Source organism: Bombus pyrosoma, linkage group LG14 (assembly GCF_014825855.1).
Source record: "Bombus pyrosoma isolate SC7728 linkage group LG14, ASM1482585v1, whole genome shotgun sequence".
Taxonomy (NCBI): Eukaryota; Metazoa; Arthropoda; class Insecta; order Hymenoptera; family Apidae; genus Bombus; species Bombus pyrosoma.
In genome coordinates this window covers 5999761-6014501 of record NC_057783.1, presented here as the reverse complement: position 1 = coordinate 6014501, position 14741 = coordinate 5999761, and the positions used below count along the sequence as shown (strand labels likewise).

Below are 14741 nucleotides of genomic sequence, written 5' to 3'. Positions count from 1 at the left end.
ATATTCAAAGTAGAATCGTTTATAATATTTTTTACTGGATATTGACACTGAGTGTGGTATAAAAAGCACGTGATCTGTTTTCAATGTCAAGATGAAGATAAATAATGTAAACAAATGTAGATTGGATTCAGCTATTTTAAGTATAATAGAGCTTCAAAGCTCAATTAGAATAATGATTCTGCAAATATGAAGCATAATTTTGTGTTATATCTGAAATGACTGGTACATGAAACTGATTTTATGACTCATAACCAGACAGATACTGAGCAGAAAATTAATATTGTCATCAGCATTTTGGTGAATCATTGTAAACGTGCAACGCAATTAATTGTTTCGATCAATAAAAAAATTAACTTAAGGTACAATACGAACGACGTTCGCAATGACGAATACTGATTCAAACCAGGAATGTTAACAATGCATCCTCGGCACGGTTAAGTAGCCGAGCTACGTTTTGCGTGGAAATTATGGTGGGGATACCTTGCTGGGTGTTCCTGTTGCACATACAATATCCACATGCATCCCTATCCACGTACGATCACACGTGTAGTGTGTACACGTGCACAGATGATCTTAGTGTGTAAATACAACGACGTCGGGTGGGGAGACGACGCCTCTCTAAGCGACGCTCCGCGTCTTCGTCAGTCAAACCGCGATCGTCTCCGCGTGATGGGCCATAGTTCAGAACGCTTAGTAGAATAGTTAGCAATGGTCGGTGGACAGTGTTGAATCAGTTAGTTGACAAAAGCAGGCCAGCCAACACAGTTGGTACGCACGGAATATTCTTCACACCGTTCCGTCGACGAGAATAGACGCTCTTCCGGATCTCTGGCGACACTTGCCGGACCACGAACAGTCTTGTTCCGGGTATCAGTTTTCAACTGGTTCGTCCACTTGTCTTTGTCTCTTCTGCCACGTGATTGGACTAAAAAAAAAAGTGAGAGCATACTGTGATAGATTGTAGAACGTAAAGTGGTCGAATAAAGTGTAAAAAAAAATGAAGAGCTCAGCATTCTTGCTGCTCCTTGTTACCATGACCACGTGTCACGAACCATTCCAAGTGGTCTTCCAATGGAACACGATCGACGTGATATGGCCGTCAGAAGAGAAACAAAACTATGCGATTGAACACGGTGATTATATTCCAGCTAACAATTTCATAGCTGGTGTCAAATTTTGGAAAGGTAAAATGTATCTGACGGTACCAAGATGGAAAAACGGGGTACCAGTGACGCTGGGAGTCACTTCTGCAACCGCGGTGAACGGCAATACCGCCCCTAAGCTGGAAGCTTTCCCTAACTGGGACATGCAGGAAGTTGGAGACTGCAACGCCTTCCAGTTGGTCCAAAGTATGGAGATCGATCCAAAAGGACGTATGTGGGTACTTGATTCTGGGAAGATGTCACCTCTCTCTGTAGAAGTGAAGACCACCTGCCCACCAAGGCTGGTGATCCTGGATCTCGAGAACAACGGTGAGATTTTACGAACCTACGAGTTCCCTCCACAAGTGGCTCGTCACGGTACAGCCCACCTAAATGACATTGTCTTGGACCACGAGGATGGTGGCATGGCGTATATCACAGACAGTGATCGCGAAGATCCAGGCATAATCGTCTACTCCCTCAGTAACAATACTTCGTGGAAGGTCAGGCATGATTCTATGAAAGCTAAACCCGAAGCAGTAAGATTCATGGTCTCTAAGAATCTCATTAATATGCCTATATCTGTCGATGGGATTGCTCTGTCTCCGGCAAGTGTTGAAGACAGACAAGTATACTATTCACCGCTGTCTTCCTTCCATTTGTACTCTATACCAACATCGGTGTTAAAGAGCAACCTAAGTAACGTAGATGAGTATGTTAAGGAGTTGGGAAAGAAAATTTCTCAAACCGATGGAATGATGATGTCAGCCAAGGGAGCGTTGTACTTTGGACTGTTGGCTGACGATGCTGTAGCTATGTGGGACACTAAACAATCGTTCACTACTGGCCAAAGGGTGATCTCCAGAGATCATGAAAGGATGCAGTGGCCGGATACATTTGCGTTCGATGAGAATGGTAACTTTTACTGTGTCACCAATTCCTTGCAAAATATATTGACCAACCGAGTAAACACCAGCGTGCCGAACTATCGAATAGTCAGAGCGAAAACTGCAGTCAAGAGTTATCAGTATTTGGAGGACGGAACCGCACCGGAGCAGCCGGAGATACCCACTTCAGTTGCAAACAGGATTAGTCTCGCCGTTGCTACCGTATCAACCATTCTGCTTACTTTCGCCGTAGTGTAGTAACATCTTTCTCCCTTACTTGTTCCCCCGTTCTTTTTTCTTCGAACACAGTCGGGTATACCAAAGACATTCGTTTTATCCTTTCAGTTAAGTAATACACAGATGCCCCGTCCAGTGTTTTTGGTGACCTTGAACATTTAGAGTAATGATCGTAGGTGGTTTGGAGTCATGATAGAAAGGACAGAGACCTAAGATTACTTGACCATTCGGGACTGCCATAAGTACTTGCTCATTTTTCTTGTTTTTCTTATTACCTTCATATTTTAATTCCAAAGGTACTTGTATTTGAAGTATCTCCCTTTTTAAATATATTTGGAAAATTATTATTCCAGAAGATCGTTAAATTTTTATGGATACAATACCTATGGCGAAGGAAATGGCCTTGAATGATCAATTAATTTTGGATGAAACAAAAGTTTTAATTCACAACTATGTATTATTCGCGATGGGACTTGTAAATCGGTGTTGTCGAAACGAAGCTTAAGAATCCTTCTAACGAACGAATAATTGGATCGTAAGATCAAACTGCCTGTTTGCATAAAAATCTTGTAAAACGTTTTGTAGTGGCTAACGAAAGTATTGACATGCCATTTGGTATAGAGTGTACATTTTAATCAGTTAAGATACAAATACATTAAATTATACATCATTTAGTAGTATTTTTATATGATTACTAAAATATTTATTTATTTATATATAATATGATACTATAAAAATCAAATGCGAAATTGGATAAGAAAACATCTCATTGGAAAATAAGGCCATGTACAAATACTTTTTGTAGTCACTGTAGAATTAGTAGATTTCACAAGTTCAAGGCCATCGAGAAAGTCAATGTTACTTTTGATTATAATTGCTATTTTTGAAGTTTTCATCGAGCAAGATCGATCTCCTGCAATTCAGTTACCAACAAGCGTTTTTGCATTGTGGCCTCTGTTGCAAAGAAGACTAACAAATCTATTTTTTTTTCCAACGTCGGCAGCGACTTAATATTCTTACTTTTTTATACAATCTGTTATATCAATCCTCTCAATGATAAAAAAGAGGAAGAGAGAAAATGTTCTGCTAAATTTTTCGAAACGAGGATAACTTACTCATGTTTCTCCTGCAAGAAGAGGAAGACATTAAATGAAAAACTCTAACTCCAAAGTAGCAGAACTTTCACTACATACAAACGTGGTATATTAATGATTTCATTATTATTCGTTTTCTCTTCGTTCTATCTTCATTAATTCAGTAGTTGATCGGGCCATTTAATTGAATTGCTGATCGTTAACTCGGGCCCCAATAGCCGAACAAAAAGAATTACATTTTTATATGGAGCGAAACTTTCGCCGCGACACCATCGCATTCACACATAATTGACCTCGAATTAACATCATCAATGGAGACTATTAAATCTGCCAGTGAAATTAAGACGCTTCCAGTCCGATTGCATGACTTCAAAGGGAAATTAGAAGAAGTTATCCACGCTGCGCTTGTAGGGTGTCGTGTACAGTGTTGAAAGGAAGATGAGGCATTTGTCAAGACCACGATGAAAGCCATTATCGATGAAAGTTCCGGCCATCGAGGACTTGTCCCTTGAAAGAGAACGAAATATCAACGAGCATGAGTTTAATGGGATCATAGCTCAGCGAGATAGAAACGACAACTCGGGAACGAACAGTAGGGCAGCGATAATGAATGATCTTTTCTAGTTCGAGAAATCGATCCTCTGTAACGCGATACCGACAACATTCCACTTGGGTTTTGATTGTAAGTCTCAAAGCGAATTGTGATTTAATACGACGTGTATTACATTTATAGTTTCTATTTTTTTTAACTAAATTGTTGCTGAAACAGTTGCGAAGCACATTTTGATTTTCAGACTAAACATCTTGACAGTCCATACTGCTTGATTTAATTAGAGCATCGTCAATGCGTACAATCGTTAAAAAGGGCATTCGACCATACAAAAAGTTAAATATTTAGTCAAATATTTGTCGATCCTCTAATTACTTCAATTAGTTTGCGAATACAAAAGTATTAATCCTATTTAAACATATATGAACACAGAGGATTCATTTCAAGGGAAACAACCATTGATTATCAGCCCGTTACCACATTACCTTGTGTTAGTAACACGACGATAACTGCTACTAATTGTATATCTGTTATTTATATCCGTGACATAATCGTTTTAGTTGCGATAAAATTATGTACGATGGATCCCCGTATCATCTTATGTAATAGAGATGTCTATTTTTTTTATCATTTTCTTCTTTTTTTTTTCATTAGTCGATCATGGAAATGGGAGAAAGCCGAAGATCAATGAATTTATTATAGTACTTTAGTCTCATCGCCTTATGAATCGAACTGTGAATACGTATACTATATATAGATGTATGTATGTATGTATAATTAGTGTGTACATTACACATGTAACATGTACGAGTAGCTTTAATACATATGGCCTTATTTGCGACGATGAATTGAAACTGTATACTACGTTCCGTTGGAAAATGTGACGTTATGACTCATTTGTCTGTAATCGCTCGTGAATGCAACTTTCCACCATTTCACGGCATATATTGCTTACAATTATTGCTCCTTTTCACGCCGTATAGGTTCCAGTATCTTGTTGAAAATTCAAATTGATTCCTCCTTTGCACGAGTATCTTTAGCACGTGAACCTGTATACTATAAGTTAATGAATAAATAGAATAGCCCGTCGAATCGTATACATATACTACTGATCACAAGTCTCGGACCATCTTCTTCATTATCACATTTTAAACACACAATAAAATAAACGACACTATAGAAAATGTCTGTTTATATGCAATATTTTTAAGCTTTTGTGCATTCTGCAAAATGTTGCAAGAAGAATTTTTACAAAAGCTGAATTTGTATATATTTTAATATTTTAAGGCTGAATTTGTACAAGATGACACTGTCTATCAAATGATGGCCTCGAACTTCTGCTCAGTAGCTAGAGCTAGAGGCCGACTATTAAACAGATACAGAGTCAGTGTGAAATGAATCGTTCATAGAGCATAGTACGCGTCTGAGATCTACGTTTTCACGTGCATTTATTAATGAAAAAGAGAAAAAGAGAATATCCAATCTATCGGTGAGTATCATCGATTTAAAGTCCAACATGGTCTTTCGAAAAAAAGAAACTCGAAGACGTTCGGCAAAGGAGCATCGCAGTAATCTCACTTTCAACCTCTCTTCCCACAATTGTTTCTTCTTTCAGCACGCAGCGTCCCAGTTTTGTGGCAAAGTGAACCGCACGCACATTATTACATGCCACGAACGGAGTCGGGATCTAGCCCTGAACCACGAGTCAACGAACGCCTAGGGAGAGGCTCAGAAGATTACAAAATTGCGCTGAGAATACTCGTTGCACCTGAGATTAATCGCTTTAATCTACTCGAATCATCGGGAGCACCTGTTTTTAGCTCCTTTCCGCGGATCGCATCTATTTTTCAATCAGCCTAAATCGGTCCAAGATGGAGATCACGAAGACTATAAGGAACAAAAGTTTCAGCAATTTTCAAGTTGTTGATGGTGACTTTTATCTTTCTAAAACATGGAAAAACAAATTCATATATTTAAAGTTACATGGAAAATTTTAATAAGATGTCATTATTAATTCTTATGTTTTGTGCTTATGTTTATAATATTTTTGAAATGTATGTAAAATAGAGGTTGGAGGTAATACCAGTAGAAAATCTATAGAATGAATCATCAAAGGAACGTAAAAATACCGAATAGGTAGCTTTGAAAAGATGTCACGACATTCAATTGCGTTTACAACAAATGATGTCATCGCACTATGAAAAGAATATTAAGTGTCTTTCGACTCGTAGACAGAGTTCGATGTTCAAAGTTGTTGATGATGGTTTCCATTCGCTCGTCGGATGATTAAGTGCTAACCGAGATGTTCAGAAAGACTGGTCGACAAAAAATTTGGCTAAAATTAAAAGCATTAGGTACCGCGCCATACCGACTACCCATATTTAAATGTCGATCATACATTCCCTCCTCGCCAGCTACAACAGTTAAACCATTAAATTGAATCAAACAATTCTGAATGATGGACGAAGATTGCACATTAAGAACTCAAGAAATATTATATATTTGACAAGTGATCGAAGAATTCAAACAAACGTTGTCTTCGTTTGTTTAAAAAGCCACGCTTATAAAACATATCCGATAGGTGTTGTTCTTAGACAAGTAATCGGTAACCAGTATTGAACGATATTAGAAAATATTATAAAAGATCTGTTAACGATCGTAAGGTTTCGATGATCGACCAGTCTTCCGAAATTTTAATCAAGAGCGGCCTTTGCGCCGCTTTTTAACTGCGGAAACGGGTGTCGACAGTACACGGCAAGGTTCTATCGTATAGTAGATTGTAGATTTATAAGTATGCTTTCTATTACGAGAGAAGCTGGTTGAAGTTTCGTTTTGTTTCGTCGAGGGTCTCGCTCAGTTGAGCCCGATTACAGCTGACTTTCAGGCTGGAACGCTTTACGTGTGATTGTAGAATCGTTTCCTGTTTAGTCCATTCTCTTAAACCTACAAAGGAAAAGTTCACATTAGATAATCAGTAGCATGATGACAATTACGTTGATGATAATGCTCGGCTAAATGATTTTCGAGAAACGAAACGGAATGGAACAAAAGTACGTTAATTACATTATTTCGACGTCGTTCTACATATTAGTAAAGCTCTGTATACTAAGAAGATTAATATATTTTCTATAGTAGTGATAGTTCTTTAATAAATGATACGAATAATAATTCTACGTGAAAACACAGAAGAACGAAATTGTTTTGCATGAATTTTGAAAATTCGTGGAATGTGTATACGGTAGCATTTATAGCAGAAAATGCTATTTTTACCAATGGAAACAATGATTGTCTCTATCCGGGTCATGGATTTTTTCAAAATCGCATGAGAGATTCATGTGGAGGAATTTCATCTTTCACGTAGAATTGATCATTTTTTATGGAACACCCTATACATTATGTAGAATAGCGGTACAGATTCAAATAGAAAATGCATTACCATTCATATCGATAATGATTTTATTACTGTGTGTTTTAGAAGAATGTAGTACTGCTATTGTATAGCGCTTATGTAAATTATGCCTTATTAATAAAGAGATAGATGTTAACAGTTGTTGTTATTCTCAGCCACTCTCCATTATGCGTTATATAATTAACTCATAAATAATTTCTGAATAAATACCTCATCATATTTTTGCTGTCTCTTCTTATAATAGTATTTCTAAGCTCTATTTTTAGCTGTTAATTATAATAAAGTTCCATTCATGTCAATGTTTCAGGAAATAGAAAACTCTAGGAAATATGTCTGATGCCAGATGTTAGCAATAAAATTTCAAATGAAATTATGACGTAAACGAAATTTTGGACATATAGATGATGATACATCATAAGGTATTGTATCTCTTTTATGTTACTCTTAGCCTGAAACGGAAGTTATATTTGATATATACCTGTTTGATTACACATTAGTTTATAAATAAATATAAATAAATATATATATATAGTACATATGTACTTAAAAATATAGAACAATTTCAAACTTCAGTTCTGTTCTGTCGAACGAGCGTTGGATGTTTTCTAAGTACCTTAATAGATGACTCTGAGTACTCTGTTTTATCTGACTCGGTACAGTCGATAATAGCAGATTCAATTTGTAAAATCGGATTAATGAAATCTTCAATAGCACACGAAAACATACGTATAAGCGTAGATAAATATACAACAAAATAGAATAAATAAATACGTAGTACTAAACTGATGTATTTATTATGCAAATTTTCTTTTAAAAATTCTAACATGTTACTCTAGTGACACGTTTAGTGACAAATTTTGCAAAAAAATATAATACAAAATCTTTATATACATATATATTGAGATAAAATTATATCCTTTGAAGAAGTAATCACAAGAGTGTACAGAATCATTGATCCTTGTTGAGGTTAGGAGATTAGAGTCCAATCGCAATCTAATCTGATACACCATCGTTGATAGACAACGAAGCTGTAGAATAGCATTAAATCTGGATGGGTCACGCAACGAAGGAATTATCAGTTAGCGGTCTTGCTTTTGCGAACTACCGGGAATGTGATTCCAAAGGGATGTATGTATGTAATGTATGTATACCATGCGCAGCTGTTACTTTAGGGTAAGAGGGGTTAGGAAAGCAGGGACTTCAGGGACGTATACAGTTTCTTGCAGTCCCTCTAAAAAGAATTACAAGAACACAAAAGGATTTCCAACAAATTCTGATTCTCATATAAATATTCAAATTAAATTAAATTTAAGAAATATGCAAACTTTAAGAAAAACATAGTAGGAAAAGGTGATTTTCCAATTTTTTCTAGACTCCATTTTTTTTATTTATCTTGATGAAAATATGAATTTGTATAAATATCCTACTTATAAATAAAATCGTACCTTTTATAAACTTTAAGGTCTAGGAAGCCCCTGTCATCAAAAGTACTGAAGAATAGAATTCTATATAACTCTCATCTAAATGTCATCTAAATTTTTATATATATATTATTATCTACAATAAAAAATACATAATGGATTTACACGATATTCGTTTACTTACATCTAGTCTATATTTACTTCATTTATTGCCAAATCTCTGCACATCAATCTCTGCTTTGTGAAACACGTAACGAAAACAATCGTTTAAACTTGTGAATGATTCAATTTGAAAAAGGAGATGCCAATAGCCAATCACAAATTACTACGTAAATCTACATGAACCGTTTCTTGGCAGAAGTCTGTTATTCCGACATCCGACCGTTCTTGATTTCGAGAATCGAAATCACGCGTAATTCACCAATTACATACTGCGTTATAAATCAGCCAACCTCATCACGAAATCTTATTCGACATCCCCATAAATTTTCGATTTAACCTTTAACAAAAATTTGTAATACATTCCACTTCCTCGTGATTCCCTTATTAAACATTAGAAAATGACAGAAAAATTAAAGAACCCGTGGCACCCAGAAGAAGCTCGTCCCTGACAACGTTCTATGACTGGCGGTGGGGGTAAAGAGGGGCTGGCTTGTACCGGCGGCGCCTGCAGTGACCGGCTGGTGTTTGTGAGCACCCGGGTGTCAAAAACGTGGGTACGGAGATTCGTAAGATTCTAAGTGTTACTTTTTCTGTAAAAAAAAAAGTCTCAACGTTTCAATATCAGTGATTCGCCTGTTTTTCGGTATTATAAAGAATTATCGTGTTTATTTCGATTTCAGTCGGTGGCACGCGTTTGTATCTCGATCCCTGACTCTGCTCTTCTCCTGGGCCGTCTGCCTCTAGCAAGATCAGGGGACAGATCGGTGTCGTAGTGTGACAGCGATCGACTGGCTACGATACTGCTACACGAGCAACCCTTGCGCTCTTTTTTTCCAAGGCTCACGCGGTTTTCCATGTCAACGACACGCGCGCTCCTGCCAAGGCCAGCGTGCTACGCCCCGCACAGAGTAGGCTCCGTCGTCTTCGTCGTCATCGTCGTCGCCGCTGCTGCTGCCGCCGTCAATCGACAGCTCCACGTAATTCTGCCCGTCCTCGACGGCCTGCTGCTGTCTGCTGCGCTGCGTCAGTGGTTAGACTTCTTTAGTTCATCGTTGTGGTCGCCGTCCCGGTGGTGGTTAGCTTGGAAAAAGGCCGGCGAACTAGCGAGTTTCTGTACGCTTATCACCAGGGTGAAGAAAAGGAGACACTGCAGCGTCGCTCACGCCAGCCTGAGATGAGCGACCATGGCTGCATACACTTGAATAATTTCAAAGCAGCCAAGGGTATCCAGCCATACAAAGTGATACACTCCTATTTTGTGACCAGCACGTCGACCGAGGCACGCGTAAGAAAGGTGCGACTATCTTTTTCTTACGTGATTCGTGGTCAAGGTTCTGTCTTTGTTTTCCTTACTCTCTTTCTGTCTTTCGTTTTCACCTATGCTTTCTATGTTTTGTAACGTTTCTCATCTGTTTCTCATTTTCCATCATGCAGTGTTAATCTATAATTTATTTATTTGATACGTGATCAAAAAATGACGTGGAAAATGAGAAATTAGTGAGACCTTTACGATGTTGCGAGGAGCGACAGCATTCTCTTTCTTTGTCGCTTGCAATGCCACTCGCGATCTTAAGTCACGGACTATGCAAATTCTAAACAGAGTGACAACCCAATGTGCAAATCCGTGCATATTGTTTTTATTGAACTTCGAAAACGATGTTTCTGTTTTCAAGCATTTGTGGATGTGGGATGTCTGTTCACCAATTTGATCTTTTATTATAACTTTTGTTTGAAAATTATTCTTCGTCTTCCATTTTGAGTATATAATTTTTTATTTGTTCCTTGTTAATCAATTTATCAAGTATATAATAATAATTATTTGAAAATTCCTTTCTTCTTTCCTTTCTTTCACTTCCCTTTAAATAGTCTTTTATTATCATTTTTTATAAGATAGTTTTTTACTTCAAAACGAAATAGTTTGTTTGGAAAATGATTGTCAATTTAAAGTAATTTTTGGAAAAATAGTGTATTAGAAAAACTAAATGAAATTGTTTGTATAAGTTTATGTAAACGAAGATAGAAAACGTAGTATTTGTATTATATTACTCCTATGGACGATTTCTGCGAAGATGGATTTAAAAATGGCCGCCGTATAGAATTACTCTGTCGGTATAAAGCTCTAGCACATTTGCTACTCACGTAGAGTAACGGTACATAGATTTATGATTGTACTGGTACCGTAGGGTCAATGAATATTTGCATCGGCTTGTAGCCCGATGTAATCATAATGATGTTTTATTAAATAAACTTTAGCATCGTATCTGATATTTCTTTCCTGGAACAATACTTTTATCTAATCTTTATAAGAAGCTTGAGTAATATATTTTTCATCTTTCTTGTCTGATACAGTAAATAAATGATTTCTATATTTTTAGGCTGTTAGTTGTTTATGTCACACATGTAAGACATATAAAGATCGCCTACATTCTTGTCTTCATTGTATATTCTTTGGCTGCTATGTAAAAGGTCATATACAAGAACATGCAAAGACAAAAAAGCATTTTTTAGGTAATTATACATAGATTGTAGGTAATTGCATATAGAATAGGGTAATCTGTTCAACAAATATTTTTATTATATATTTTACTTTATGTTGCAGCTGTTGATCTTTGTTATGGAAATATCTTGTGCTTCCAATGTGGGGATTATGTATATGATAGGGAGCTATTAGCAGTTGCTAAAGCACAGTGGAGTGAATCTGCAAAGTCATTGAGCTTTGGAGAATTTTATAGATCATGGGAACCAACACAGATAGAGGCAGAATTATTGAGAAAACATCCACGCAGAAGGCGCGTGGTCGAAAATTCTACCATAGGTAAGATATGCAAATATACATCAAATATAACGTATATTAATTAATACTGTACGTTTGTAGGTTTAAGAGGACTTATAAATCTTGGAAGTACATGTTTCATGAACTGCATAGTACAAGCTCTCATACACACACCACTATTGAGAGATTACTTTCTTGCTGACCGACATCACTGTCCACAGCCAACACGTTGCCTGGTCTGTGAAGTATCCCATCTTTTTCAGGAATTTTACTCGGGTAGCAAAGCACCACTGACGCTTCATAAGCTTCTCCATTTGATCTGGACACATGCTAGACATTTAGCAGGTTATGAACAGCAGGATGCCCATGAATTCTTTATAGCCACGCTCGATGTTCTACATAGGCATTGTGAAGCAGCACCCATCTTAGTAAAAGATAATCCACATCACTGTAACTGTATCATTGATCAAATCTTTACTGGTGGACTTCAGAGTGATGTGGTTTGTCAGGCGTGCAAGTACGATCGAAATGCACAGTACGATTTTAATGTCTTGCGTTGTGTAAGAATCTGCATTGATCTAATAATTTTTTAGTGGAGTGTCTACTACGATAGATCCATTCTGGGACATATCTTTGGATTTGGGTCCAGCAGCTAGCGCATCAGGTTCCGATAGTTCTGGTCCTCCTACCTCGTTATTAGATTGTTTGGAAAGATTCACGCGGGCCGAACACTTGGGATCTAGCGCAAAAATAAAGTGTAGCAATTGTCAGACGTATCAAGAGAGTACCAAGCAATTGACTATGAAGCAACTTCCTATCGTGGCCAGCTTTCATTTAAAAAGATTCGAGCACTCTAGTATACAGGACAAGAAGATCTGTACGTTCATCTCGTTTCCAGAACAATTAGATATGACTCCATTCATGTCGCATAGACGGAACGGCAACAATAACAGTGCAATGATAGATGGTCTGCCAAAGAATGGGGAAGATATGGCGTTCAGCGACAATAGATATTCTCTATTCGCGGTAATAAATCATGAAGGATCTTTGGAGACTGGACATTACACTGCCTTCATACGGCAGCAGAGAGATCAATGGTTTAAATGTGATGATCATTTGATCACAAGGGCAAGGTTAAAAGACGTCTTGACTAGCGAAGGGTGAGTTCATGGCATTGGTTACAGTGCCATCAGTATCATTACCAAGGATCCAGTGAAAAAAGCTTTCCTTTTCAGGTATCTTCTTTTTTATCATAAACAAATTTTGGAGTATGGTCGAAACACCAAGGTGTAAAACTTTAGATTATATAATTAATTTATTTATCACGATGAATTACGAGAAATAGATTTAAGTTTTCTTTAGCATTTTAAAAAAGGGAACTTTATGAGCAGCTTATTCCCTTCTGGAAACTGCTTCATGTGTCCGATTCACGCGAACTCGCTTGTCGGTCGAGTGTGCATAATCTATGCAACAGGAAATAAGAATAGTGAAACAAAGGCCTCAAAAATGGAATTTCGAACTTTCGTTTGAAGTGATGCCGTTAGAAAGTGGTTATGAATGGAGATACTTTCAATGAAATTAGAGAAGAGAATTTTGACGAATGATTATATTATTATGTTTTGGTCGCATGATTGAAAAATCAAGAATAAACTAGAAACTAATCACTGTTAAAGAAATAGTCAAGATCGGCGGGATGTCGCTCTGTTAGCATAGATATTTTTTATGTTAATCTTTAATTATCAACTTTCGAAATGCGAAAAATGTAAAAGAATTGTGTTCGTTCTATTATGTTCTATTTTCTCTTTCTACCGTTGTCTTAGTTGTGTTTGACGAAATCTAGGCTAGCGCACACGGTGATCGATTTCTCTATTCGTGTCCTAAAGTAACATAAGTGTAATTTTAAGATTAGCTCAATTTTTTTAAACGACCGATCGCATTTTTGTATATCGCTGACTGTTATTATATTCCTGTCCTGACACTTGTATACATGAGATACCAAGGATGGGTCACACGATTCGAGAGTATTCTAATTAATAAGTTTGATCTTTAGTAAAGATTAAATTAAGAAGCCACCATTTTATTCACATGATTCCTCGTGTAAGTCATCCCTTGGTGATTCAATTTTGTACAAACGAAATAACATATAACAAGAAAGAGGGATAATATTATCCATATACAAGCGAATTATTTCGCACGACTGTATAATAAAACAAAAATCACTATTTGACAAATTTCTTTCTGATTGGCCGTTTTTCTTTTTCTTAAGAACAAAACATAGACTAATTTAGAACTTAATGAATTTCGAGCGAAAGAAAGAAACTGTTAAAAAGAATCGTGCATAGAGCTTTCAATAATATTATGTTAATTTCCTGTATGACAGACCCTGCAAAAAGTGCCAAGTGTTCATTGCACTTGTAGTTCATAATTGCGTGCTTATAGTTGTAGTAGTTCCCTATTTTGTGATGGATTTCTATTATTGTGTTCATTAATGAAATGTTTGATAATATTTCCACAAACACACGTAAACTAGAATAACTATTGATGACAATGTCCGAACAGCATCCGTGGGACAAGATCGTAGACATATGCATATTGTATTGTGTCGATCTAATAACGATGTTTTACTGAAGAACAATTTACCTATATGTATGTACGTAACAAGAATATACGATGTTCTGTTGAATTGTTAAGTCCGTAAAAGAGGTTTCAATGTGTAATTAAGTACGAAAACAACAAAATGCTTAACTTTATTTAATAAACTACGAGGGGTATGTATGAAGAAAAATGTCGTAAAATTACATCGTTGTATGCGTCGTAATAACTGCACTTGGGCGTCAACTCTCATGATGTATCATGACCAATAGTACTATACGTTTGGAAGTTCATATTGCGCGTGCAGTTCTAACATTTTGTATAAGGCTGAATTAAATGTATACAGAAATAAAGATATATTTCGTCGAAAATTTATTTCTTTTTTATTCATTCCAACTTTTTCTAATTTGTATACACTGCTGCGTGTTTCAATTAAAAGTTAAACATTGCTATCAATTGTATCAAATACTAAAC

General features: G+C 36.6%; 2 protein-coding genes across 4 annotated transcripts; both read left to right on the top strand.

Annotated features, from left to right (window-relative positions):
• The first annotated feature begins 624 nt into the window (after positions 1–624).
• LOC122575085 (protein yellow-like) lies at positions 625–7455 on the top strand. Its single transcript, XM_043743523.1, has one exon. It carries the CDS (start codon positions 998–1000, stop codon positions 2285–2287), a length of 1290 nt encoding a protein of 429 aa, XP_043599458.1. The 5' UTR covers positions 625–997; the 3' UTR covers positions 2288–7455.
• Positions 7456–8104: 649 nt separating this feature from the next.
• On the top strand, positions 8105–14638 carry LOC122575080 (ubiquitin carboxyl-terminal hydrolase 22). Of its 3 annotated transcripts, none has more exons than XM_043743515.1 (7): positions 8105–9452; positions 9583–10196; positions 11278–11410; positions 11502–11717; positions 11778–12192; positions 12269–12835; positions 12911–14638. In XM_043743515.1, the coding sequence occupies exons 2-7, from the start codon at positions 10077–10079 to the stop codon at positions 12966–12968; spliced, it is 1509 nt and encodes a 502-aa protein (XP_043599450.1). In that variant the 5' UTR covers positions 8105–9452; positions 9583–10076; the 3' UTR covers positions 12969–14638. The 3 variants fall into 3 exon arrangements, with proteins under 3 accessions (XP_043599450.1, XP_043599448.1, XP_043599449.1); XM_043743513.1 differs by having other exon boundaries at positions 8105–9456; XM_043743514.1 differs by having other exon boundaries at positions 8105–9468.
• The last annotated feature ends 103 nt before the right edge of the window (positions 14639–14741 follow it).

Coding starts and splice junctions, on each gene's coding strand:
- LOC122575085 (XM_043743523.1), top strand. CDS start 998: ATGAAGAGCTCAGCATTCTTGCTGCTCCTTGTTACCATGACCACGTGT.
- LOC122575080 (XM_043743515.1), top strand. CDS start 10,077: ATGAGCGACCATGGCTGCATACACTTGAATAATTTCAAAGCAGCCAAG. Junction 11,411..11,501: donor GACAAAAAAGCATTTTTTAG/GTAATTATACAT, acceptor TTTATGTTGCAG/CTGTTGATCTTTGTTATGGA. Junction 12,193..12,268: donor GTGGTTTGTCAGGCGTGCAA/GTACGATCGAAA, acceptor ATAATTTTTTAG/TGGAGTGTCTACTACGATAG.